The 25,341-nt window shown below is 48.5% G+C and overlaps 1 protein-coding gene across 2 annotated transcripts in view; it reads left to right on the top strand.

The window, feature by feature from the left end:
* Positions 1-25,341, top strand: part of Trappc9 (trafficking protein particle complex subunit 9) — a 510,720-nt gene that overhangs the window by 120,079 nt on the left and 365,300 nt on the right. For both annotated transcript variants that reach the window (XM_076835401.2, XM_076835399.2), the window contains exons 15-16: positions 193-356; positions 12,970-13,122. In XM_076835401.2, the coding sequence (XP_076691516.1) occupies positions 193-356; positions 12,970-13,122 (317 nt within the window). The remainder of the gene's footprint in view (positions 1-192; positions 357-12,969; positions 13,123-25,341) is intronic.

Raw genomic sequence — 25,341 nt, 5'->3', positions numbered from 1 at the left:
AGGGTGACCAGTTCACAACACGTAAAGCCCAGGTGGGTCTGCGTGTGGGAAACCCTGGAGGCGGCAGCTTGCCCTGGCCCTGAGGCCCATGAGTGAGGCAGGCTGCTGACCTGATGTGAGTGAACAGGAATGCTCTCCGCTCTGCCCTCTCCTTTCCCCCTTGCGCTCACGGTGGTTATTACTCTTATTTAGATCTGCACATTCGCTGCAGCCCTCGTCTGGTGATGAGATATCTACTAACGTGTCCGTCCAGCTGTACAATGGAGAAACTCAGCCACTCATCATTACACTGGAAAATATTGGAACGGAGCCACTGGAGAAACTGGAAGTCACCTCAAAAATTCTCACCACCAAGGGTAGGTACTGGGAGGAAGGGCTATGTTGCCTCCTGGCAGAAGATACACTTTGAATGACCAACACTATTGGCTTAAAGTGGATCTTAGACTGGGAAATTTAATGATATTATTTAATTTCACCTCCTCTTCCATTTTGAGGACCAAATATATGCAATAGACAGAAATTCTCTCTTTAGTGCAGGATACCTTCATGTGCTACTTGGAATTTAAGTTAATTAGTTATAGGGTTTGGTTGATGTTTGCCCAAGCAAGCTAACATTGAATGACAGAAAATTACAGCTTATATGGTAAAATTCTTTCACATCTGTCTTGCTTTTACAGTTTAGCAACTGGAAAGTATTTTTTTTCCTTCTCTCAAATAAACCTAAATTGTAGATTGTGTGATCATTATTCCTCGTGAGCTGTCTCTCTTTCTGAAGCATGGCTCTACCTATCTCTCCCTTGGGAAGTCCTTGACGGGCTCCCTGTTGTCCCTGGTGCCCAGAGCCCTGTGTGACCAGGTCTCCCCACAGTGCTTCAGCTTCGTCCTCACCCCCTCCCCTAGACCCCATTGGTGTCAGTCCTCAGGAGCCGATTTTCACTTCTTGACATCTGCTCTCTCTTCTCCACCTTAGGGTACGCCATTTCTTCTGCCTCGAACTCAGCTTGCAAACTCTTGCTACTACCCCTTTTGCTTCCTCAGGGTTGATTAATTTGTCTTTTGGTGTCACCTGCTCTCCTGAAAGCTTTCCTAGACTGTGTTATTGGGTCCTTCTTTCTTGCTCAGAGTACCCTAAATTACCACCGCAGTAGTCCTGTCTCCATGCTACATGGTGACTGCTTGTGTCCGGTCCCTCTCTCTAGCAGGCTGAGTCTCGCAGAGGCACTGACTAGCATGTGGGGCAGGGTGTCCACTACTGAGGGGTTGTGGATGGAAAACCATTTTCATATTTCCAGAATGAGGCTTGTAGAATGACCGTCTTGTGTGTTGGTCCGGAGTGACAGTAAATGTGGGAGCCATCATGACATTTTGATAAGACCACCCCCACCCTGTGTGCTGCGTGTGCTGCTGTCCTCCTTGCACTCTGGCTGCCCTCAGCTGCTTCTGCGCCTCCAGGCTCTGCCTCTGCTGGGGCTGTCTCAGCACCCCTGCTCCCAGGGCACCTTGGCATGGGTGCTCCGTGGGCCTCTGAACTCTTCCAGAGCTTTTTCTTGGGTCCGCCTTCCCTCCTTCCCACTCTGATTAACAGGTTCTCGAACACAGAAGAGTTGAGGGGTTCGTAGTGACCCTGGCCCTGCCGTCTAGGCTCTGCAGTGGACATTTTGTTCCTCATAGGTCCATCCAGCCTGCTTGTCATCCATTAACCTGTCTTATTTCTTAAAATACTGTTTAAGGAGTTGCAGGTGTCAGGACATTTTATTCTCCAGTGCTGCAGCGTGCCTCTCACTGGAATTCAGTTATGTTTGTAAAGTGTGTGTGCAGTGAAGTGCACGCATCTCTAGTGTGCCGTTTGATGAATCCCAACTAACACATGCACCTGTCTAGCCCAAACCTGAAGAAGATCTTCATCTCAGGAGAAAGTCCCTCATGTTCCTTCCCAGGTAGTCCCTGTTCAGCCTGGGAGGCAGTCACTCTTTTTCATGTTTCTGGTCATCCTTAGTGAAAGCTTAACAAGGTAGGAGGTTGGGAACACTCATGGCAACCAGACAGAGTTCCAAGGGAGGTGCTTTGTGCAGAGGTCCACGTGGACACTGTGCATGCATTCACCTCTCTGCCCACAAGTTGGGTTTCCCATCATGCCTTGCACATGCCTGATCTGTTTTTGGTTGTCTTGCTTTTCTGTGCTGACATCTAGTTGATTCTGGCACGGTTGGGGAGAATGTTACTGCCTTCACTTGATGGACAGGGAGAGTAAAAGCAGAAGGGGTCAAGGACCTATCTCAGGTTCATAGGGAACCAGAGCGAGAGCCAGGGCTCCCCAGTCCTCTGCTCCGGTGTCCTCACTATTCATCCTGAGGGAGGAAGGCAGACATGTAATATAGTAGGGTATAGCCGTTTTCAGAGCAGTGGAGTTACAATGAAAAATTAAAACTATCATTCTTTTTTTTTATTGTCCCAAGCTGCAGTACATTTACATGTGGAATTAAATTAATGAAAACAAACCATCTGCTTCCAAAATATACAAAGGGAATATTTCCCGTTGCTTGTGCTCTGCAGTCCCTGGAGGCTGTCAGCATTAATGCATGACCTGCCCTCTGAGGGGATGAGAAAATGTCTGCAGCGGGGAGCTGGAGCTGGTGGCATGTGCTGGGAAGAGCGCGGAAGTTGTGGGACCGGTGGAGGATGTTAGTGGCATCCATTTCCATGTCAGCATCATTTTATCTGAAGCCCTTTGAGTTTCTCTTCTTGAGAGGTTTCTTAAATATCTGCTTGGATGCTTCAGCACATGGAGTTACATGCTCCCTTCCCTGGGTTCCCATGCTGTTTTCTTTGTGTGCAGTAAGTTGGCTTTACATCTCAGTAGTGACAACAGCCTTTCCTCTCTGGCTCTCCATGTGCCATGTGAGTGGCACTTCACCATGAAATACACAGAACCACTTCCAGAGATCTTCTGGTGTGCATGTGGTGTATGTCCTTTTGTCTCACTGCTGTGGCCTTGCCTAGGAGCTGAGGACGGTACTGGTGACAAGCCGGAGCTCGGGAGCAGGAGCACTGGCATCTTCTGCCTGGGGCTGTCATCTGGGCGAGGCATTCTTTCAGAACGTGGAAAGCTCCTGGACATTCCTGCATACAGAAGCATGTCCCTGGCAAGTTGTCCCTGTTCACAGGTTCTGCCACAGAGATGAGTACTCATAATCTGCCCAGTTCCAAGATAAGGATCATCTATCATGTAATACTGTCATGCTAATGACATACCACTTGGAAGCAGGTCTGTAGAGTGTGAAAAATGTAACTGCTTTCTTGCTTAAATAATTATAGATTTTGTTGTAATGAAGCCTAAATTAAGGAAAATTTATTAGCTTTTCCTCACATGTCCCGAGAATGTGTGTGTGTGTGTGTGTGTGTGTGTGTGTACAGTCAGATCTACCTACAGCACACACAGAATCACACACACACATCCCTTGGCTCTTCATTCTCCTCGCTTACTTTTTTAACAAAAAAATGATGACTCCATTTCAGTATAATTAAAAATTTGTAAATGCTGTGGTTGGGACAGGATTCTCTTTATTGCTTATTACTTCTCTCACAAATGTCATAGTCCAGCATTCCTGCAATTGGCAAGTATTAATGGCTTCTTGGGTGTTGAACATCGGTAGCAGTGACACTCTCTTTACTATTTTCAGAGTGACATAGCCAGTTTCACTTGATGGCACTGACCTGAACTACAGCATTAAGATAAGGACCATTATTTCAGACACTGAATTTTCCAGAGGAAACAGTGGCATAAGCATATGCTGTGCTCTGGATTGATGTTTCTTGTGCGATTCCTGACTGCCTGTCATGCTGTTGGGTTGTGGGAAGCTCCTTTAGGTGTCCTCTGCTCACACAAAGTACGGGGAGACAGAGAAAGAGGCCCGCTTCAATGCGCAGGACTGCGGTAGGTCTGGCAATTGCACCTACAGCTCCTGTGTTGCCGTAGCTGCCTGAGAGTCTGCACGGTTCTGTGCTGTTTCTAGATGCAAATACTTGGACTCTTTGGCCTCAGAAGGGAACGAGCCGTTTCTCGATCAGTGGATTTGCCTGTTACTTGAATGTGTCACACATGAGCCTCAGAACTTAATACAGAAGTAAACAACACGGCGAGGCATTTTTCAAAGTGTGCTATGTGTTTGGAAAGAGCAGGACCCTGGGGTGGGGATCCAGGTCTTGGGTAGCTGCTGGCCTCTGGTGTTGTGTGCGTGTGGTTTTCCAGGGTTCATGTCTGTCCCCGGCTCCTCCTCCTCTCCCTACCTCCTGGCTACCTTGGGTTGCTGACCTGGCCTGCCATGCTCTTTAGGCGTTGTGGGAGGCCAACCTTACGGGTGACTGAGTTACACTCCCCAGCTGGGTGCTGAGGCACTCAGTGTCACATGCATGGGTGTGTCTTGCTACAGCCCCATGGGTGGAGCTATGCTCACCTGTTCCTTTGTAATATAACCCCTTGCCCTGTTTAGGATAGAATCTTCCATGGAAGTGCCTTGTGTGTGTCCCCTCCTCTTACTGTGTCCTTGGGTGTGTCCTACCCAGGTGTCAGCCAACCTGCTGACAGTGGACATCATGAAGATACTCAGCCCCCTGAAACCTGACCCCATGCCTCATTTGAATAGCTTCTCCTCAATAAAAGGGTCAGCGTGTGCTCTCTCACTCTCTCTCTCTTTCTGCAGACCCTTAAGGTCAGAGGAGCCGTCACAGCAACCCCAAAGAAAAAGGTATTTGTGTCTCTTGTGTGGTTATTTCGTGCAGCCCAGTTAGCCCAGTTTAACTAGAGTGACCCCTGAGCCTTTTAGTCGTGAGAACAGAAACCCGGCAATTGGCGCCCAACATGGGGGGAAAGGTCTGTGTCTTTAAGCCGCTGGGACAAAAGCGACAAATGCTGGCTCCTAAGGGGACTCCAATTTAAATATTAAAGAAAGTTAGTGAAGTGGAAAGTTCTATCCAGAAGTTAAGCATGCTTAGGATTGCAGAATATTGTGGGCAGAATTGTAGAAAGTAAGTGAATTAGACAAAGGAAATTTTCTTTCAAGGCGTGTGGCCTCTTCCTCTTCCTGATTGCTGCTGGTGCCATAGGTGCGGTTCACCTGCTGCTCAGCGGCACCTGACTGGGCCTGAGCACGTCAGCTGACTGCTGATGACACAGCACTCCCACCTGGGTGCTCTCCTGGCTGGGCCCAGCCGTCTCCTGTGCAGTGGTTCCAGAACCAGGATCAACGTCTTCAGAGGACCTAGCACTGTGCCTGGCACATGGCGGCTGAGGAGTGGCCACTTGGCTGCTCTCCTAGCACATGGGGAATGAGCTCATGATCTTGCTTCCCTGGCCTTCTGAGGCCTGGGAAACCAGACCATCAGGATTGTTAAGGCTGACTTTAAATAAGCAAATGTATGTCCCACTAATGAAGATGGTGTATTTGTCTAAATTTCCTCACTTGATCTTTCTCGTTTTCAGTAAGATGTTTCAGAAATTACCTTAGCTTTCTCCCCCTTGTTTTCAGAGTTTCTGGAGTGGTGTGTTAGCTATTCAGCGCTGTGACCAAAATGTGGGACAGGAACAACTTAGAGGATGAAAAGCGTATTTAGGCTCATAGTTTCAGAGGTCTGACTGTGGAAGGCCTGCCCCGTTGATCTGGGCTCAAAGTGGGGTAGAACGTCATGGCAGAAAGTTGTGGAGGAAAGCAGCCAGGAGGCCGAGGGAGAGGAGGAGGAGCCGGGGGATGAGACATAATCCCCAAGGGCATGCTCCAGTGACCTACTTCCCTCAGCACCCAACCTGCCTACAGTTCTACCCAGTTAATTAGTCCTTTTAAATTAGTCATCCATCAAATCCATTAGGTGGATTGATTCACTGATTAGACTATAACTCTCATAATCTAAATATTTTACCTTTGAACATTCCTACTTTAACAGGAGTTTTTTGGGGACACCTCATGTTCAAACCATGAGAAATGATGAAATTGAACAGTTCTCCAGGTATACGAGGGCACTTTGCATTAAAACTAGTAAAACCCAAGCTGGAGACCCTATAGCAGTGTCAGCTGAGCCTGCCTGTTACCAGGAGGAATCTACGAAGGAAGGGAGGGAGGGAGCAGCATCTTAGCCAGGCAGCTCTGCGGGAGGGAGTGGCTGACTCCTGGTCCCTGTCAACCCAGGGGAGCCTGGGGCCAGGGGCCCAGTGAAGAGGTGGCTGTGCCATGGGAGCATCCTAACCTTTTGGCCTGGACTATTTCTGAGTTATGCTCTTTTTATAGAATTATTGCTTTTAACATCATAGCAATATAGGGCAAAGTTTTAAGAATAAATGTTGTAGAAAAATATTTCTACTTGGTATTGCTGAAGAGCGGGGTATCTGGGGGAGACAGGAGAAAGGACTCTGTGTCTTCAGTTCTTCCTGTAGCTTCCACACCAAGTCCCACCTGCATTTGGGAATGGGAAGAGCCAAACAGGAGCCAGGGGCCAGCCACCGCAGCTGGTGTTGGACTGGTGGGAGACGGACTGGTTTAAACTTACATCACAGTTGTGAGAATCAGCCCAGCCCAGTCTGAGTCCTGGTTCTGGCACTTACCACCGGATGACTTAGACCAAGCCATTTGCTTCTCTTTGTGCCAGTCTCTTCCTGTGGTGGATACAGTTCTCTGTCCCTCTTCTGGTTGCTGTAATCATGGGAAGCACTTAGTACAGTCCCTGGTGTTAATAAGGATTCGCTAATCAGAGTCTTCCTGTGAGCTGTAGTTAATATTGGTGCTGCTGCCACTGTTGTTTATTTATTTTGTTGCTTATTTTCAGTACGAGGGATGGAACCCAGGGCCTCCCACATGGCTAGGTGAGTGCTCTGCCACTAAGCTACATCCCCAGCCCTTTTTATTTGTCATTTTGAGGCAGAGCCTTGCTCCGTTGCCCAGGCTGGCCTTGAACTTGTGATGCTCCTGACTTGGCCTCCCGAGTAGCTGGAGTACAGGTTTACTACACTGCCCCAGGCTCTTTTTCTATCCCCCCACAGACACTTCCCTAGTACCTCTGTTTTGGATACTGTGTTCTGGGGAGCAGGGTCACAGTGATCATGTCCTCTTGGGGTTCAGATGTGGTCTGCAGAAGCCAAGGACAGGACTCGGGCTGTGCAGGAATGCACTCCCAGCTCCCTTTTGCCACCACTAGCCCCTTGCTTGTCCATCCGTCTGTTGTTGGCTACCAGCTGCCGGTCCCTTTGCTCGCCCTTTGGCAGAACTGTCCTGAGCACCTCCTCTGTGCTGCTGCTGTGCTGGGCACAGGTGACCCTCAGCTGAGTCAGCTCTGGGCCTTCACTTGTGGGGTGCACATGGTGCTTCCACAGCCTGTGAACACACTTCTCTGTGTTCAGAACTTTGTTTCCCTGCCCCATCCCCAGTTCTGTCCTCCTCATAGCCAGTCCACATGTGCCTCCTGAAGGCTTCTCCGGTGCCTCCCAGTAGAATTGACTGCTGCGCCTGCTGTATGCTGCTCATGCTCTCTTACAATAGCACTCACCTCACTTGGCTTTGCGTTCTTCAACAGTCAGACGTTTATATTACATTTATATGCAGCCACTGTGCCAGCACATGAATAATGCATGAGCACTGTCCTAAGGACTTCACAGTTTGGCGTGGGAGTCAGATGTGCTGAGCTGAGCTGAGCTCTGATTGCATATCCTGTGTCATTTCTGCTCTGTGTGACTGACCACAGTGAATGGACTTGCAGGTGCGCTCCTAGGAAGATGTCGGACTCTTGAATGACTGAAAGCCATTCAACCTGATGCCTGCAGCCGCGCAGAATCGCGGTGCGTGTCTTGTACAGCTCAACGTTGACACAATGCCAAGTCATGCTGGAGAAGTTTGCAAAACAGGTTGATTTTTAGACCAAGTGACAGTCCTTTCAGTGCTGTGAGACTTGGTGTGTCGTGTGCTTTGGAACATGGATGGAAAGAGATGAGCAAGACGTGGAGCATGGGAGAAGTTGGGAGTTCTGAATATCAAATTCCTAGTTGTTGGGTTCCTGGTGCATCATGTTGTGTCAGCCAGCATTTTGTTGCTGTGACCAAAATTCCTGACAAGAACAACTTAGAGGAAAAAAGATTTATTTTAGCTCATTGTTTCAGTCCCTGGCTGGCTGGCTGAGGCGGAGATGTGGGTAGGGTGTGGCAGAGAAAAGCTGCTCTGCTCACAGTGGCCCAGAAACAGTGGGGAGAGGTCAGGGGCCAGGGACAATATACAGTGTACAAGGGCCACCCTCAGTGACACACTTCCTCAGTCATGCCCCACCTGCCTACACGTCCCGTCACTTCCCAGTGGCCCATTCACAGTATTAGTCCATCAGAAGGACAAGTCCCCTGATGGGGTTAGAGCCCCACCTCTGAACCTAGCTGCATTGGGGACCAGGCCTTCCACGCGTGGACTCCTGAGGGACATTGCAGATCCAAGTCAGAACACATGGTACACAAGAGTAGAATGAGAAAAAAAGTACTCTTCCTAATTGACATTCAGCACCATTTCATGGGTTTGTTTTTAGGATGGAACAAGTGAACGTGAGAGAGGGGTTTGTTGGGGAAGGGTTGAACACTGGCCATCCCCACTTCTGGGTGGTCTTGAGCAGCCTCCCTAAGTGGGTACACTGGTGGGGCTGCTGAGAGAGTGGCTTGTGAGTCGCTGAGGCAGTGCAGGCAAAGAACTCAGCATGGCCGGCTGGTGGACGTGCCCACCAGAGCAGCGTGTGGGCCTGGGGTGCTTGCTTTCTCCCGTTTTCTTCCTCCGGGCTGCAGTTGGCAGGTGCCCCCACAGCCCAGCTGAAGTCTCAGTTGGTGGCATTTCTCCAAGTTCACGCCTGTCTGGCAGACCATGACCTCCTGACCTCCTGACCTCCTTGTCCCTGGGCATCCTGCAGTCAGGGCTCGGGGGAAACCTGGGGGACTTCCCAGAGTTCATTTTTACAGAGTCAGACTCTCAATTGAAACACTCTTATGAAACAAAAAGCCATCCAAAGAGGCAAGAGTGGTGCTGTGGTTATAGTGTTTGAATTTGGTATCCCTAACCAGCTGTAAATTTATGGTGGGCTAGACTGATAGCTGAATTGTTCTTTTGCTACAGATCTGGGACCCTTCCAGGAAGGACAGCGAGTCTTATTTTAGTTCTAGGCAACTAATTCAACAATTATTGAACTGTTCTCAGTGTAATTGGAGGTATAACTTCCTGAGAAATTTCTAGATTGAGGAGGACTTCATCTCCCATCTGGTCTAAGTCTGGGGGGCTTCTCCTATGCCTGTGTCTTTCTACCATCAGAAATCCCCTTCAGACTCTGGCATTGTTCCTCTGTCCCCAGAAGCCAGCATACTGCCTGCCGTGAGGATGTGGGTGGCGGTGCGATGGCTCTTCACTGGGTGAGTGGACGGTGACAGAGGTCTGGAAAAGCACATATTGTTGGGCTCCGTGGTTTCTAGAGACGTTCATGTGCCTCCCGCGCAGTTTCCACGTGCCCGTGCTGTGCCGAGTCCATGTGGCACCTCGCCTGTCTTCACAGTGACTCTGCTATTGTCTCCATTTACCGCTGGGGCCTCTGGGGTGAGGGAGGATGCGTGGCTGCGTGGCTGCACGCATGCCTAGGGCAGGGTCTGGCCCCTGCTGTGTTCCCGCCCGCCTTCTCCTTTCAAGGCGCTTGGTCATATGTCCTTCACGAGGTCTTCCTGGAGACCTCTGGCTGTAGTGCTGGCCAGGGTAATGGTCTCTGGCAGAGGAGGGGATACAGGTGGACAGGATTCTGGAGAGAGCCCAGTCTGGGCCAGTCCCAGCTCTGATGCCTGCAGGTTGATGCCTTGGTGTGAGCTGCTGGCACTCTGGGCTTTGGTTGTCTCTGTCTTGACTTGGGAATGATGTCGCTCTCGTGCGTGTTGGAAGATGGCGCTTCACCAGTGCTGTTTCAGTTTTTACCTTGGTTTGCTGGACGTGCTCCCTCCGCCTTCCTTTGGAGGGCCCTGCTGGGCCAAGGCCATGCAGGAAGTGGAAAGGGAGGCAGAGCTGACCTGGGGAGTTGGGGCTCACTTTTCCTTAGCCTGGTTGTACTCCTTTTAGGCATTTGACCACCTGCCAGTAGCATGGCTGCCAGAGTGAATCCATGGCTTCTGAGAGGTTTCCTTAGCTGGCAGGGTTGAGTCTGGAGACTCAGATGGTGACACACATGCCCCAGTAGATTGGGTCGTCCTTATTGTCAGCTCCCGTTATTGCCTGGCCCTGATATAGGGCACCATCAAAAGTGCCTGCCTCTCTTCTGTGGGGGGCCATTCTCTGCTGTTTCTCCCCAAAGTTTGCTGGAGCATTTGAATTTTTACCCTGTAATTTCAGTGGCTGATCTCTGATGTGATGCGCTTTCTTCTCTCTTGGTTCCTTTTGTTGGACCGTTCCTCTCTCACCTCACTGAGACTTGGTTACTTTCCTCTAATTCTCTATTTCTGTGTCTGTGCCTAGATTCCATGAGAATCTCCTTTGACACCCACAGCCTCTGGAAACCATCCCAACCTAGGGCTACCAAGCCATTGCTGTCATTGCAGTTTTGCTCCCTGGGAACAGCCCTCTCAACAGTGCTGCCTTTTCCTCCCAGGGTCCACCCTCCCAGATGGTGCTGAGCGGGTCCTGACACCAGTTTGCACAACACCTGGAGACCTGGTTAAGGGGCAGAGTTGGTGCTGCTAATGTTCGTTAAGCACCTGTCAGGTGCCAGGTCTTCTGCTTACTTGGCAGGTGACCCGAGTCACGTGTGTCCACCACCTGGCTTTCAGCAGGGTGATAGTGGTGATCTCAGTGGTTAATGGGGTGAATAAGCATGGCACATGTGGAAAGTGTCTGGCACGTTCAAGGTGTCCAGCGAATGGCTAAGTAAGCAAGAGAGTGTGGTGTGGTTTCTAAGCACCTTTCAGGGACTCCGTCCCTGGGTCTGCTCCCATTGGCTAACGCCTCTCTTCCAGGAGGCCAGGAGGAATGCCCATGGCTATTAGCTGAGCTGAACCCCAGCGTGGCCAGCTCTGGAGGATGTCACGATGGAGGTGTCCCCTCCTGCCTGGCAGACATGAGCAGGTTGTACATCGTGGCACCATTTGGCCTTGTGTTCTCGCAGTTAGCAGTGGACCTCACTGATCCTTCCTTCATGTGGACCTCCGAGCTCTCTGTCGTCTCCTGAATTCCTTCTATTGGATTAGCTTCAGGGCCCTAAGACCAAGACTTCTTTCTTTTTCTTTTTTGGTATTGGGGATTAAACTCAGAGGCGCTCTATTGCTGAACTACATTCCTAGCTCTTTTTAAAAATTGTATATTTGAGACAGGATCCCTAAATTTCCTAGACTGGCCTTGAACTCCCTTTCCTCCTGCCTTAGCCTTTTGAGTTGCTGGGGTTACAGGCATGCACCACTGAGCTCAGCTAAGACCAGAACTTTTTATTTGAACTCTACCATGAAGTACCTTTGTGCAGGAAGTGAATGTAATGGCTTTGGATCATTTTCCCTAGTTTGTGAAGTTCCTTAGTCTCAGCCTCCATTTCCTTATTCAGACAAAGGAAATAGCATAGAGAATTTTTTCACAGAAAGGGGTGGGTAGGAATAGCAGCTAGCTGCCCCCACTCCATGACTAGAGGGGCCATGGGAAGAGGGTAGTAGCAGGTCAGGAAACCAGGCCCTCTAGAGAGAGATGAGAAGATGGGCAGGGCCTGCTGGCTGTTGGTTCTGCCTTGGGGAGGATGGATTCTCGCCCCTGGCTATGGGGGTGGCCCAACAGAGACACGCACCGCACCGTGGTGCAGAGGCGATTGATGGCAGTCTATCCTCACAGGTACTCATGGGCTAGGGGAATTGCCCTGCCGTTTGGGCTGACACTGAGGAAAGAGTGAATGGCCAACCCGGGCAGTGGAGCAGACCTTGTTAAGTGGGTGTGGTGCCCATCCCTGTGGGCTCATTTGATATTTCTGAGACTGGCAGGGAACTGGAGCCCACTGCTCAGGAACCAGCAGGATTGTGTGTAGATCCCTGAACAGGAGGGCTATTTGGCCTGGACCTCACCTATGGGAAGAGCCAGTAGGAAACTTGTGTGAGGCTGTTGGAGGCCATTCAAGGCCCCCAGGTCCCTTCCTGTTCTGCTTGGTGGGATTCAGCATGTGGACCAGGCCTTGATTTTTGGTCTTGTCTTATGTCTTCAATGGTTAGGGAAGGAGAGGCTGCGGGGGGTGGGGGGGACCAGAGGTGATACGCTGTTCCCAGGAGCACAGGTGACCCCGTGTTCTCTTTCCCTCTCTCAGGATGTTTTGCTTTAGTGCTTCCATCTTCCCTTGGTCTGCAGAGGGTGTGTCTAATCTGCAAGTAGCCCCTCAGGCCAGGGGTGGTTAACCTACTGGGCACATGGAGAGACCTTGTCAAAGGTGGCCACTTCAAGGCCTGCTCATCTAGTACCGGGATCTTGTAAGGCAGGCGGATTTGCAGCGAAGCCAGGGAAGCATTCTCCTCCACACGCCCCCGAGACTGCCCCCTTCGGGTCCCACTGCAACCGTGTCCTCTCTTTTTCCAGAAGTTCCTCACTTGAGGATGCCTCCTCCACTAACCCTAGGTCTGTTCCTCTTTAAAGCCATGTGTTACAGAAAATCTCATGTAGGAATTTAGCTTAACTCTAGTTTATAGGATCAGAGACGATGTTTCCTTCATGGGTGAGAAGGAGCTGCTCATTAGGAGTGGAGGACTCAGCCTGAAGAGCCGAGTGGACCACCTCTTTCTCTGCTACCAGTCCTTTCCACAAACAGGGGCGACTGCCTCACAGCATCTCTTGATTCTGGAGTTTTCTTTGATCTCTTGCCTCCTAAGTGCTTTTATCTCTCATTACCTTTAAGAATGTGTCAGCATTTTCTAGGGGGATCAGCAAGTCCATTGCCTCCCGTGCTTCATCTGTACCATTGTTGTTATCCTAGAAAAGCTATACGGTGACTTCTTGAGCTGGAAGCTTGAAGAAACCCTGGCCCAGTTCCCGCTGCAGCCTGGGAAGGTGGCTACTTTCACCATCAGCATCAAGGCAAAGCTGGACTTTTCCTGCCAGGAGAATCTCCTCCAGGACCTCAGCGATGGTGAGTGCTTCCCACCAAGTTCAGCCAGCACATTCTGCTCCTGTGCAGTGCCCCATCCCCTGCTTGAGGCCCGCTGTAACTTGCTGGCCAGTCTCTTGCTACAGCGACTGAGACGTCTTCTGGCACTTTGTTAGTAGAGTGAGTTACTGCATATGCCTAAAGTAATAAAAGTACATTTGAGCTAAATGATTTCTTAATTCTCACTCTTTACCATTTTGTGCTCATTTGCCAGGAGGTCAGCCTAAATTAGTGGAATGTAGGAATTGCTGCATTTTTTCCAGTTAACTACTGTGATCTTGCAGACTTCCAATTAACGGCGATGATCAAGTGCTTCCTCTGGATCTGCTGATTTTTGCAAGGAGATGGAGTCTGGGGAAATGGGCATTTGTATTTGTTGTGATTAGGACTGGCAGACAAGGGCTAAGATTCTGCAGATCGCTTATGCCAAATGATGAAGCTGGGTCCCTGTGTTCATTGACAGCTTTGTGGGTATATTAGCCAGCCCAGTCTGCTCTAACGAATATGCCACAGAACTGCATGGCTTAAACAATAGAAGTTTATTTCTTACAGTCTGGGGCCAGAGGTCTGAGATCATGGTGCATGGTGGGTTTCTGGTGAGGTCTTCCTTCTGAATGGCAGGTATTATCTTCTGGTCGTGACCTCTCATGGAGGTAGGGAGATCATTTCTCTGGTACCCCTTTCTCGTCTTAAAAGGGCCCCAGCCTATTACATTAGGGCCCCATTCCTGTCACCTCACAGGCCCTGTCACAAGATAAAGTTAGGTTGAGGGCTGGGGCTTCAACATTTGAGTTTTGGAGGGAGACGCAAACTTTCAGTCTGTAACGTGGCTGTTCTTGGAGACAGCCAGTGGATTCTGTCTCTAGAACTTACTGAGTATGTGACTTCAGGTAGCTTAACTTCTCTAAACCTTAATCTCCAATTTAAGAAAGGATGATAGCCCCATTTCTGGGTGATTTTGTGGACTTGCACACCACCTGGAACACAGTGAGTTTGCAAGTGTTAGCTGTGTGAACGAGTCCTTGGAACACCTAGACTCACGAGTGTGCTTCTTCTGAAGGAAGAGCCCTGTGGGTTGATGATGTTTGTCTGGGGCCTGGGCCAGGAAGCTTCCTGGGGGACATGAAAAGAATTAGCCCCACAGCCCTAAGGGCCCCAAATCCAGCGGCCTGGGCTTCTCTTTCCCAGCCAATCTGTCCCAGCATCTCGCATGTTGGGAAACAGTGCTGTTCAGTGAATGCAAGACACTGCATGACCAGCTGTGGGTTTTGTTTTCCTGTGACGGGAAATTCCCTTCCATACTCTTTCCCTCCCTGGAGTCTCTGGCTTTGGGGTGACCTTGTTGCAGAAGTGCACCCTGCCATTTCTGCTGGGGCCTTCGCACTTGCCCTTTCCTCACCCGATGGTCCTGCTGCACAGCCTGCATGGCCTGCTCCTCATTCTGCAGCCCCTAGTCTAAACCTCCCCTTGGGGTGAAGCCACCTTGACCACTGGGCAGAAGTCTGGCCCGCTGCGTCCCTGCTGCTCAGTTCTTCACCTGCACTTTCAGTGCTCTTCCTGGAAGTGCCTCGGTGATTGTTTCTTTCCTTCCTGTCTCCTTGCTTTAGAGTAGGGAAAAGGATCCTGACTGTCCTCTGTCACAGCACCTAGATAGGTTCTAAGGGCGTCCGCATTTGCGGAGCAGGTCACAAGTGAGGCTTCTTTCCCTGCTTCTTCCCTCAGTGGGGGGTTCCATGTTGTATTCCTGTTCGTTCTGGTGAGGATTTCCCCCCAAAAGATCTCTTCAGGGAGTTATTGAAAGTTTTGGCTTCCTGTGCAGATATATGGCAATAAATTCCTGTGCTGGTTTCCTATAGTATGGCTATGTCAAGATCCAGCAAGCTGCTCTGTCTTAGCTTGTGCTCCTGCAACAAGACACCACAGCCTGCTGGACTGAGCGGCATGCTGACGTCTTATGTGTGTGGAAGCTTGGAAGTCCATGGTCAGGGTGCTGGCAGGTCTGGTTAACGGCAGGGGCTCTCCCCTGGTCTGCAGATGGCCATCTTCTTGCTGTGACCTCATGCAGTGCAGTGTGGGAGCTCTGCTGCCCCCTCTCTTCTTACAGAAGGAGGCTATCATCAGGAGGTGGTACTCAGGACTTTGTCCTACCTGCTTTCTGATTGCCCACCTCCTGATGCCATGACACTGTGGGCCAGGACTTCAATACATAATCCAGTCCATATACCCCTCATAGAAGTCACCTTCTGTATTCTCTGCAGTGTTTAAGAACCATTGTGCAATCTGCATAAAATGCTAGTTCTTAATGAAACATTAATTTTACAATATAGGAAAGGTGGGAAAAAAGTTTAGTGTTGCAACATGTTAGAAACTGAAAAACTAATGTGGATTGAACATTATATCAACACTTAAAGATATCAGATGATGCAGATGCCCTCAGCCCCCATTTGTAAACCACCCTTTGCCACTGAGCTGCAGTCTTCTGTCAGTGGACAGAGGGTTGCCTGGGTTCTGACTCCCAAGAAGGGAGTATGGCAGCATAGATGGTGTCCAGGCCTGGGAACCTATCCAGACACCTCTCCTGCAGATGCTAGGGCATCATCCCCGGTGCTCTTGGGAAGTAGAGTTCTGGCTGGGACTTCTGGCATGTGAACAGTCAGGGGCTGGGGACTGGGCCTCCACTCCAGACTGCCTGTGTCGTGTTATTCTTGAGGAAGGGTCTAGAAGACCTCAGGTGGAGACCTCAGCTGTTTATGTTGGGGTGGCCTTTTGAATGTACATGCCCAGTGCTGCCTTGTTTATTATGTTTCTGTACTTCTTTCTGCCTTTGGCAGAGAGTAGTCTCTGCTCTTCTAAGTTGAGAGTGAGGTTGCAATTTGGGATTTGTAGTCAGGCAATACCTTCTTCTAAATTTTAAGATAAAACCAAACCAGAACCAGAATTATGGTTATTAAATGGCTTGAGATGGAAGGCAGGTCAAATTCCTGGTCAGTTAGTCATGTGAAACAGAACATGGTCATTGGATGCCCTCTTTATCACTAGAGTTTAGCAGAAGCTTTGGCCAGTTGTAGCTTGCAGTACAATTTGCTATGTAAACAGATAATCTTAATGGGCAAACTTTATAGGGGAAGAAGTTGGACACAAGAACCCGTAGAGAGTGTGGTCCCTGGATGGTGCCTTGTTACTCCTAGTTCAGTCTGAGTGCTCAGTGGCAGGGGCTCACTGTGGCCTCCTGAAGCTGGGAGATGACCCCTCTGTGGCTCTCAGTCTGGCCATCTCAGAAGCATTGAAAAAGACCCAAGTTTTCAGGTGTGAACATATTAAGTATGGTTATTAAAATTAGATGCTACTTTAAAGATGTATTGCAATAAGTAGAGCTGTCACATAAAACTAGGATACTAGCTTCAGTGTGTGCTTCCAGCAGATGGGAGGGAATTAGTATTTGTTGAGCATTGTCAGATAGTGTGTATGCAGATGGGCTGGTCACTTATTTGTTTTATTTTTATTTAATCTTCCTGAGAACTCTATGAAGTAAATGTAAATGTAACAATTCCCACTTTGTAAAACAAGTGGGAGGATCTTCTAACGAAAGGAGATTGAAGAAATATGACCATCAGATGCTCTGCATGGTCCTTAATTATATCCTGGATTAAAAAGCTAAAGACATTTTTGGAACCATTGGGGAAACTGAATATGTACTATACATTAGATAATGTTATTATAGCAGTGAAATTAAAATTATAGCAGAATGTTTTTATTCTTAGGAAATTCATTCAGAAGTACTCAAGTATGAAAGATAATTACGCCTGCACTGTCTTTGATATGGTTGGGGAGCCTGAGAATGTGAATGTAGAGAGAAATAGAATAAATGTGTCAAGTTATTAAAGCTTTAGATGACTTTTAGATGAAGGGCATATGGGCGTCCATTTCTATTCTTGTAACTTTTCTGTAGGTTTGATATTTTCAAAATAAAAAAGGAGAAAAGATGCCTTTGTAGAGCGCTGCTTTGATTTATTATGTTTGATTTCTAAGTGATTCTTAGCAAGCAAATGTTTTCCTGGATCTTCCAACTTTTGGGGCAGCATCTGTCTTCCTCTAGGGTAAGACAAGTCAACCTTTCACTTAGAAGAGGGTGTATGTTTTCTTATCATTACAATATGCAGAAATCTTGATTTCTTGGAATTTTATATTTAAGACTAGAAATCTTGGGAGATGGTGAGAAACTTTCATAGGACTTGTCTATCTTTGAAATATCCAGGAAGTCAGCCTGGGCAACTCAGGAAAATCTACTCCTGTAGGCCAAATGTTCAGCTAAGCCAGACACGAGGGTATTGCCATGGTCTTCAGAATATAAGCTGCATGGCCTCAGCAGCATGCAGAGGAGACAGGAAAAGTCATGTGACAGACTAGGGATCTCCGACAGCCAGTGGGTCCTCACTGGGCAGTTCAGTGTGGTCGAGAGCAGCAGCTGAGGAGCTGGGGGCATCTTGCACATTTCAGCTGATTATAAAGAACTGTTCTAGAAGGAGAACCACTGTGGGCAGCTACCAGGAGTAGACTTGGGAGTGCAGAGCAAAGGAAGGCGCAGCTGCACACCAGGAGGAGCACAGTGCTGGGCCGCGTGGGGAACCATCCCGGGTGCAGAAGCACAGAGTCAGAACAGCCAACCCTCATCCTGTCTCCTAGATGTTCACATAAACTGGTTTCCTGTGAAGACGGTCTCAGTAGGAGAGGGCCCAGGTCCAGCCTCAGGAAGTTACGTTCAAATCATAATGCACACAGTGGCACAGCAGCACACCAGGAGAGCAGGCCACAGGCATGTGCTCATAGCCCTGGGACACCACAGAAGGGAACAGTAACAAGAGAACCCTGACATTCTAGAATCTGTGATTCAAGAAAACTTCCTTCATCCCAGATCTGCCGCATTATGCAGAAAAAGCATTCAACAAAACAGAGCACCGTTCATGTTCAGAACACTAGAAAAACCAGGCTAACAGGGTCATACCTCAACACTGTAAAAGCTACCTACGCTAAGCCCCAGGCCAGCATCATTCTAAATGGAGAAAAATTGAAAGCATTCCCTCTAAAAACTGGAACAAGACAGGGGATGCCCTCTTTCACCACTTTTATTCAACATAGTCCTGGAAACTCTAGCCAGAGCAATTAGACAGATGAAAGAAATTAAAGGGATACAGATAGGAAAAGAAGAACTCAAGTTAGCACTATTTGCCGATGATGTGATTCTATACCTAGAAGAACCAAAGAATTCTACCAGAAAACTTGTAGAACTAGTAAATTCAGCAAAGTAGCAGGATACAAAATCAACACCCATAAATCAAAGGCATTTCTATGTATCAGTGACAAATCCTCTGAAAGGCAAATGAGGAAAACTACCCCATTTACAATGGCATAAAAAAATACTTGGAAATCAACTTAACAAAAGAGGTGAAAGATCCCTACAATGAAAACTACAGAACACTAAAGAAAAAAATTAAAGAAGACCTTAGAAGATGGAAAGATCTCCCTTGTTCTTGGATAGACAGAATTAATACTGTCAAAATGACCATACTACCAAAGGCACTATACAAATTTAATGTAATTCCAATCAAAATCCCAATGAAATTCCTCACAGAAGTAGAAAAAGCAGTTATGAAATTCATCTGGAAAAAAAAGAGATCCAGAATAGCTAAAGCAATGCTTAGCAGGAAGAGTGAAGCAGGTGACATCACTATACCAGACCTAAACTATACTACAGAGCAATAGGAACAAAAACAGCATGGTATTGGCACCAAAACGGACTAGTGGACCAATGGTACAGAATAGAGGACACAGAGACTAACCCACATAATTACAGTTATCTTGTATTTGACAAAAGTGCCGAAAATATACATTGGAGAAAAGATAGCCTCTTCAACAAAGGGTGCTGGGAAAATTGGAAATCCATATGCAACAAAATGAAATTAAACCCCTATCTCTCACCATGCTCAAAACTCATCTCAAAGTGGATCAAGGACATAGGAATTAAACCAGAGACACTGCGTCTATTATAAGAAAAAGTAGGCCCAACTCTCCATCATGTTGGATTAGGCCCCAACTTCCTTAAAAAGACTCCTATAGTGCAAGAATTAATATTAAGAATCAATAAATGGGATGGATTCAAACTATAAAGCTTCATTTTAACAAAAGAAACAATCACTGAGGTGAATAGAGAGCCTACTAATTGGGAACAAATTCTTACCATATGCCCGTCAGATGGAGCACTAATCTCCAGGATCTATAAAGTACTCAAAAATCTTAACACCAAAAAACCCCAAATAACCCAATCAATAAATGGTCCAAGGAATTGAATAGACACTTCTCAGAAGAAGATATATACAATCGACAAGTATATGAAAAAATGTTCAGCATCTCTAGCAATTAGGGAAATGCAAATCAAAACTCCTCTAAAGATTTCATCTCACTCCAGTCAGAATAGCAGCTATTAAGAATACAAACAACAATAAGTGTTGGCGAGGATGTGGAGGAAAAGGCACACTCATACATTGCTGGTGGGACTACAAATTGGTGCAGCCAATCTGGAGAGCAGTATGGAGATTCCTTGGAAAACTGGGAATGGAACCACCTTTTGGCCCAGCTATCCCTCTCCTCAGACTATACCCAAAGGACTTAAAAACAGCATACTACAGGGACACAGCGACATCAATGTTTATAGCAGCACAATTCACAATAGTTAAACTGTGGAACCAACCTTCAGTAGATGAATGCATAAAGAAAATGTGGTATATATACACAATGGAATATTACTCAGCAGTAAAAGAGAATAAAATCATGGCATTTGTGGGTAAATGGATGGAGTTGGAGAATATAATTCTAAGTGAAATTAGCCAATCCCAAAAAACCAAATGCTGAATGATTTCTCTGACTTAAGGATGCTGATTCATAATATGCTGTGGACAGGGGGTGGTGGTGTGGTAGTGGTGGGAGGATTAGATGAACTCTAGATAGGGCAAAGGGGAAAAGGGGAGGGAGGCGAATGGAGGAGGCATAGGGGTAGGAAAGATGGTGGAAAAACGTGATGGTCATCATTACAGTAAGTACATGTATGAAGACACACAGGATGTGACTCTACTTTGTGTATAAACAGAGATATGAGAACTTATGCTCTATATGTGTAATATGAATTGTAAAGCATTTTGTTGTCATATAACAAATTAAAAAAAAACTTCCTAAAAAAAAAAAAAGAAGAAAAGAAAAACAACCTTGGCACATTGTGTACATGAAAACACTGACCCAGAAAGACCAAGACATCTTCTAATAAAATTGTTAAGAGTTGGGTCTGGGCTCGGTGGTGCATGCCTGTAATTCCAGCGGCTCAGGGGGCCAAGGCAGGAGGATCATGAGTTCAAAGCAGCCTTAGAAAAAGTGAGGCCTTAAGCAACTCAGTGAGACCCTGTTTCTAAATCAAATACCAAATAGGGCTGGGGGTGTGGCTCGGTGGTCAAGTGCCCCTGAGTTCAATCCCTGGTACTAAAAAAAAAAAAAAAAAAAGTTAGAGTTGGAAAATCCATCTTTCTTTTGGGTGTTCAGATCAAAATAGCAAATTATTTCAGGCTGTAGAACAGTGTGTGTGAGATGCTCATGGGATGAAGATGTAAGCCCGAAGTCCTTAGGCTCAGCTGTGTGCGCTTCCAGGTGTCGGGCCCAGACGAGTGGCTGTCAACGTGAGGACACACAGATCATGCTCTTGTGGTACCTTCTCAAGGGTCTAGGAAAGGCTTCCAGAACAGCTGGAGAGACATTGTGCTGAGGGCTGTGGTGAGCGTCACACACACAGCAGTTGTGTGCTGACACCCAGTGAGGTCAGCGGGACAGTGCATGTCAGGGCCATCTGCCCCTGTGGTGCCTCACACTGCACTAGATTGGAAGGGAGCAAGGGACCATCATCTGTGGCTGTTTTGGTTGAGATATCCTCAGCTTTGGTGTCAGTGTGGTGAAAGAGTGTGTTCATATGAATTAACATATGAATGACTCGTTTGGTGATAAGCTAATCCTATCGTGCATTGAACTAGCCTTCTTTTGTGTTTTGGTACTGGGGATTGAACTCAGGGGCACTCAGCCACTGAGCCACATCTCCAGCTCTATTTTGTGTTTTATTTAGAGACAGGGTCTCATTGAATTGCTTAGCGCCTAACTTTTGCTGAGGCTGGCTTTGAACTCGCGATCCTCCTGCCTCAACCTCCCCAGCTGCTGCGATTATAGGCATGCGCCACTGTGCCTGGCGGAACTAGGCTTCTTATGTGGAAGACAGGAGGTAGATCTAAGTAAGATAGGAGGTCAAGTGAAGATTGTATGTCCTAGAGTTTCAATTAAAAATATCAGCAAGCAGTCACAAGATGTTTAAGAACCAGTCAGTCCGTCAGCCAGCCAGCCAGTCTCCAAGTCCTGTCACCCAACAGAGCTGGAGGTGGTGCAGCAAGCTCATGGTGAAGCCTTCTTTCCTGCTCAGAGGGACCAGTCCTTGCAGGATTGGTTGACTCCAGGTCTGGAGCAGGAATTGGAGCAGTGAGATTGTCTCGGAACACCTGGTGGTGCAACCTGCAGCAGGGGGGTAACTGAGAGAACCGAGGAGGTTTGGAAGGACCCTGTCTGAAGAGGCTGCCACTGGCAGTTTAAGTGTCAATAAGAAGAATAACTGTGTTTCAGCCCTTGAGTTCTTAGTGCTACTAAAAAGAGTGGATCACCTTTGGAATGTGGTGATAAGTAATGAGCATTCATTCTACTTTTTGTACAGTCTGACACTGGACAATCTAATAGTCGGTGAGGGGTTTTCTCCTGATGGAAGCTCTCCAGGTAACTAGTGGAGAAGGGGCGAGGGAAGCAGAAGGGCATGTTTCGTCCTCCCTAGTGGATGGTGGCTTGAGGCAATGAGCACCCTCAGGAGCTAAGAGGTGCTTTGCAGTACGCCCTCCTGCTGGTGGGACAGCACCTCCTGAGCCCCAGGCCCCACCTGAGGCTGTATGTGCTCTAGCTCTGAGTGTGGCTTACAGCACCCAGGGAACAGGGACACTTGATAAGTCACACTATGGGGGTGCAGCTGCTGTGCAGACTTGTGGAAACCCTGATGTCAGACAGAGTAAATGATAAGTGGGGAGGAGGAAGGAGGTGCTGGAGATGGGGGTGGTGATGGTGGGACAACATTATGAACACGCTTTATGCTGCTGAGCCGCACTCCTGGGTTAACTCCTGAGAATGCCTATGTTATGCATGGTTTTTACGCACCCCCCCCCCCAAAGGAAATGGAAGGGAATGAAAGGGCTGCCTGTAGTTTATAAGATATGTAAACAACGTCTTGGAGAATGAACAGGTGCAACTGCACGGTAGTGTTCTGGGCTCCATGCTTAGGAGTACAGGAATGGTGCTGGGAGTGGCTGCCCAGGAGACAGGGCTGGCCACGGGGAGGCAGGAAGGTGGGGTGGGATAAGGCACAGAGCCTCTGGGTGTCTGGTGAAATTCTGTTTCTTGACCTGGGTGGTGGTTTCCGGACTGTTTGCTTCTTACGAATTCATTAAGTCACACACTTATTATATGCAGTTTTGTCTGTGTTATGTTTCACCATAAAATGTCTCTCAAAGAAAAGTTAGAAACATCTTGGCTTTTGCCTCACAGACGCTTTCTCATCTGATCAAATTGAAAAGTTATTTTTACCCGAGAAATCTTTCATCAAGGCGTCGTCTGAAAGACCCAGCCATGCTGCCCATGGCCGTCTGCGTCCGAGGGTCCTGTCTGTGCACAGGGAGCTTTCAGGGGATCGATGCGCTGTGTCTTGATCTCATTGGGATTGATGCTTTGGGTGAGAATGGCCTTCAGGGTCTGTTGTCCCTGACAGCGGGATGGGAATGTTGCCTGCTTTGGTTTCCTTTCCAATTAATTCATTATTTAATTTGATTTTCCTTTTCTCTGTACTTTTTGGCTCTCAGTTTCATAAGAGAAATGTCAGCTTTCCCTGCAGACAGTTTCTGCTGGACCGATAATTAGATGTGGCATTTCAATTCCAGTATGGGAAGGAGTGGTCCTCGAGCCTGGCAGACCGGGGACTGAAGACGGCGTCCCGTGTAATCAGTTTGTTTTAAAGAGCAGGAGGCCGAGTCCTAAGAAGGAACAGAGATGCTGCGTTTCTGGTGTAGTGCCAGCACCCCACACACCAGGGGGTCTGAATGTCCCCCACTGCTTCCTTCCCGCAGGGAGTGACGGTCCCCCACAGCCCCTGTCTGCTGTGCCTGTTAGAGCACCCTGGGTATGCAGGGCCCTCGCTTTCAGGGGGGCTGTGACCTGGTACCTGTGGGCACCTCGCACCATGGGTGGAGAGGGGGTGAGCCCGTGCTGTGACTTGTCTGCCCTCTGTGTCTTGGGAAGGTGGTAACTCTGCCAGTCATGAGTGGACTCTCTGGAGTCGCCATGCTGCTGGGGCAAGTGGGCATTCAGTAGCCTCTTGGACCTCCTGCTCTTCCACACGCGTTGGCTCACACAGAACTCACGGAGCAGCGTGTTCCACCTTCTCAGGCCTCTCCCACCCTGCCCCTTCCCTGGCAGATGGTTTCTTTCCACAGGTAGATGGAGGTCCTCTTGGCCTCTTCTCCATGAGGACTGCATTACATTTCCGTCCAGTTGTCCTGGAAGATGTGTCTGACCTTTCTTTTCTCTTGAAGTCTCGTGTGCTCTCCTCATTGCTGTGGATGCGCTTTGAACACCTTTTACTTGAACAGTCACAGGAACTCCTCTGGGTCACAGCCTTGCCTCTCAAATCCACCTTCTGTTATATCCTAGCTTTTCCTCAAAAACTAGGCCATGCAGGCTGGTTGCAAGCTCTCTCCTTGCTCTTGCTGCCCCTCTGTCCCTCTCCCTCTTGCTGGGACCCTTTCAGGCCACGCTGCAGCTGCTCTGAAACCCTGCTTTGCTTGTCTAGTGCTGTGCCACACCTGCAAGCCCTCCTGGCCTTGGAATGCCATCTGGCCTCTGCCTGCTGAGCCCAACTTCAGCCACCTCTTGGTTATTTGCTTATTTATCTGGTATTGGGAGTTGAACTCAGGAGCACTCTCCCACTGAGCCACACCCCTGGCCTTTTTTATTTCTCATGTAGAGACAGTGTCTCTCTGCGTTGCCCAGTCTGGCCTCCAACTTGCTGTCCTCCTGCCTCAGCCTCCTGCATAGCTGGGATGACAGGCACGTTCATTGCACACAGCAGCTTGTCACCTCCTCTTTTAAGCTTTTGAAGGTCTTGTCCCTAGCGTTCCCTGCTGGCAAAGGTGGCTCTTTCCTGGGTGTCACCGTGGGACCTTGGATTATCACTCTAGTTTATCCACACTGCCTCCCTGCCTGCTGCCTCGTTTTGTCAAAGGACAGACCACCTGCTGAAGGTCCAGCCAGGTTGGTTCTTGCTCCACGACTGGAGGCCACTGTGAGAATCAGTTACGTGTGGCCTTTCATTGTATGTTGTTTCTTCACAACTTAAGGCCTACAGAAGCTGCTGTTTACTACTGCGGCCAGGGATGGATCCGACTTGAGTCACTGTTCAATACGCTGTCTTCACTTTGATAACCGTCCTTGCCCCGACTGTCCTCTGAAATTGGGGCGCTTGTTCCGTGTCTCTGTCCTAGTCTGCTGCCCCCCTTGAAAAGAAACATTAAGTTCTGGAATTCACATTCTTACTTTTTAAAGAACAGTGACTCATCCTGAATTATCCAGAAGCCAAAGACGAATGTGACTAGAATTTTAATACCATGATTTCTCTTTTTCTTTGTGGTTCCTAGATGCCTGAGTCTTTCACAGACGTGTTGTTTGAAGGCGCCTAGGGATGTTTTTGAGACTTGGGTTTTATCCTGAGGCCAGAGAGTGTAGGGACAGAAAGAATGACTAGTCCCTGGGTGCTCACCATGCCTGGCTGCTGCTCAGACAGTGGCCCTGCCCTGCAGCAGGAGAGGGGTTGCACTGTGCTGTCTTTGACCTGGCCTCTGCACCCCCTGTGCCAGCTTGGTGCCCACCCCGGTGCTTGTCTGCGCGTGGTCCCGCTGCCTCTGCTGGTTGGTCTTGAGGGCAGGCCAGCATGGGCGAGGAGGCTTCCTTGCTCCTGCGTCTCTTGGGCCTTTGGTACTTCCGTCAGCATCGTGTGGAGCACCTTCCATTTCCTCTTTCCATTAGGGACCCCAT

Source organism: Callospermophilus lateralis, chromosome 16 (genome assembly GCF_048772815.1).
Source record: "Callospermophilus lateralis isolate mCalLat2 chromosome 16, mCalLat2.hap1, whole genome shotgun sequence".
Taxonomy (NCBI): domain Eukaryota; kingdom Metazoa; phylum Chordata; class Mammalia; order Rodentia; family Sciuridae; genus Callospermophilus; species Callospermophilus lateralis.
This window is presented reverse-complemented; position numbering and strand designations above follow the sequence as displayed.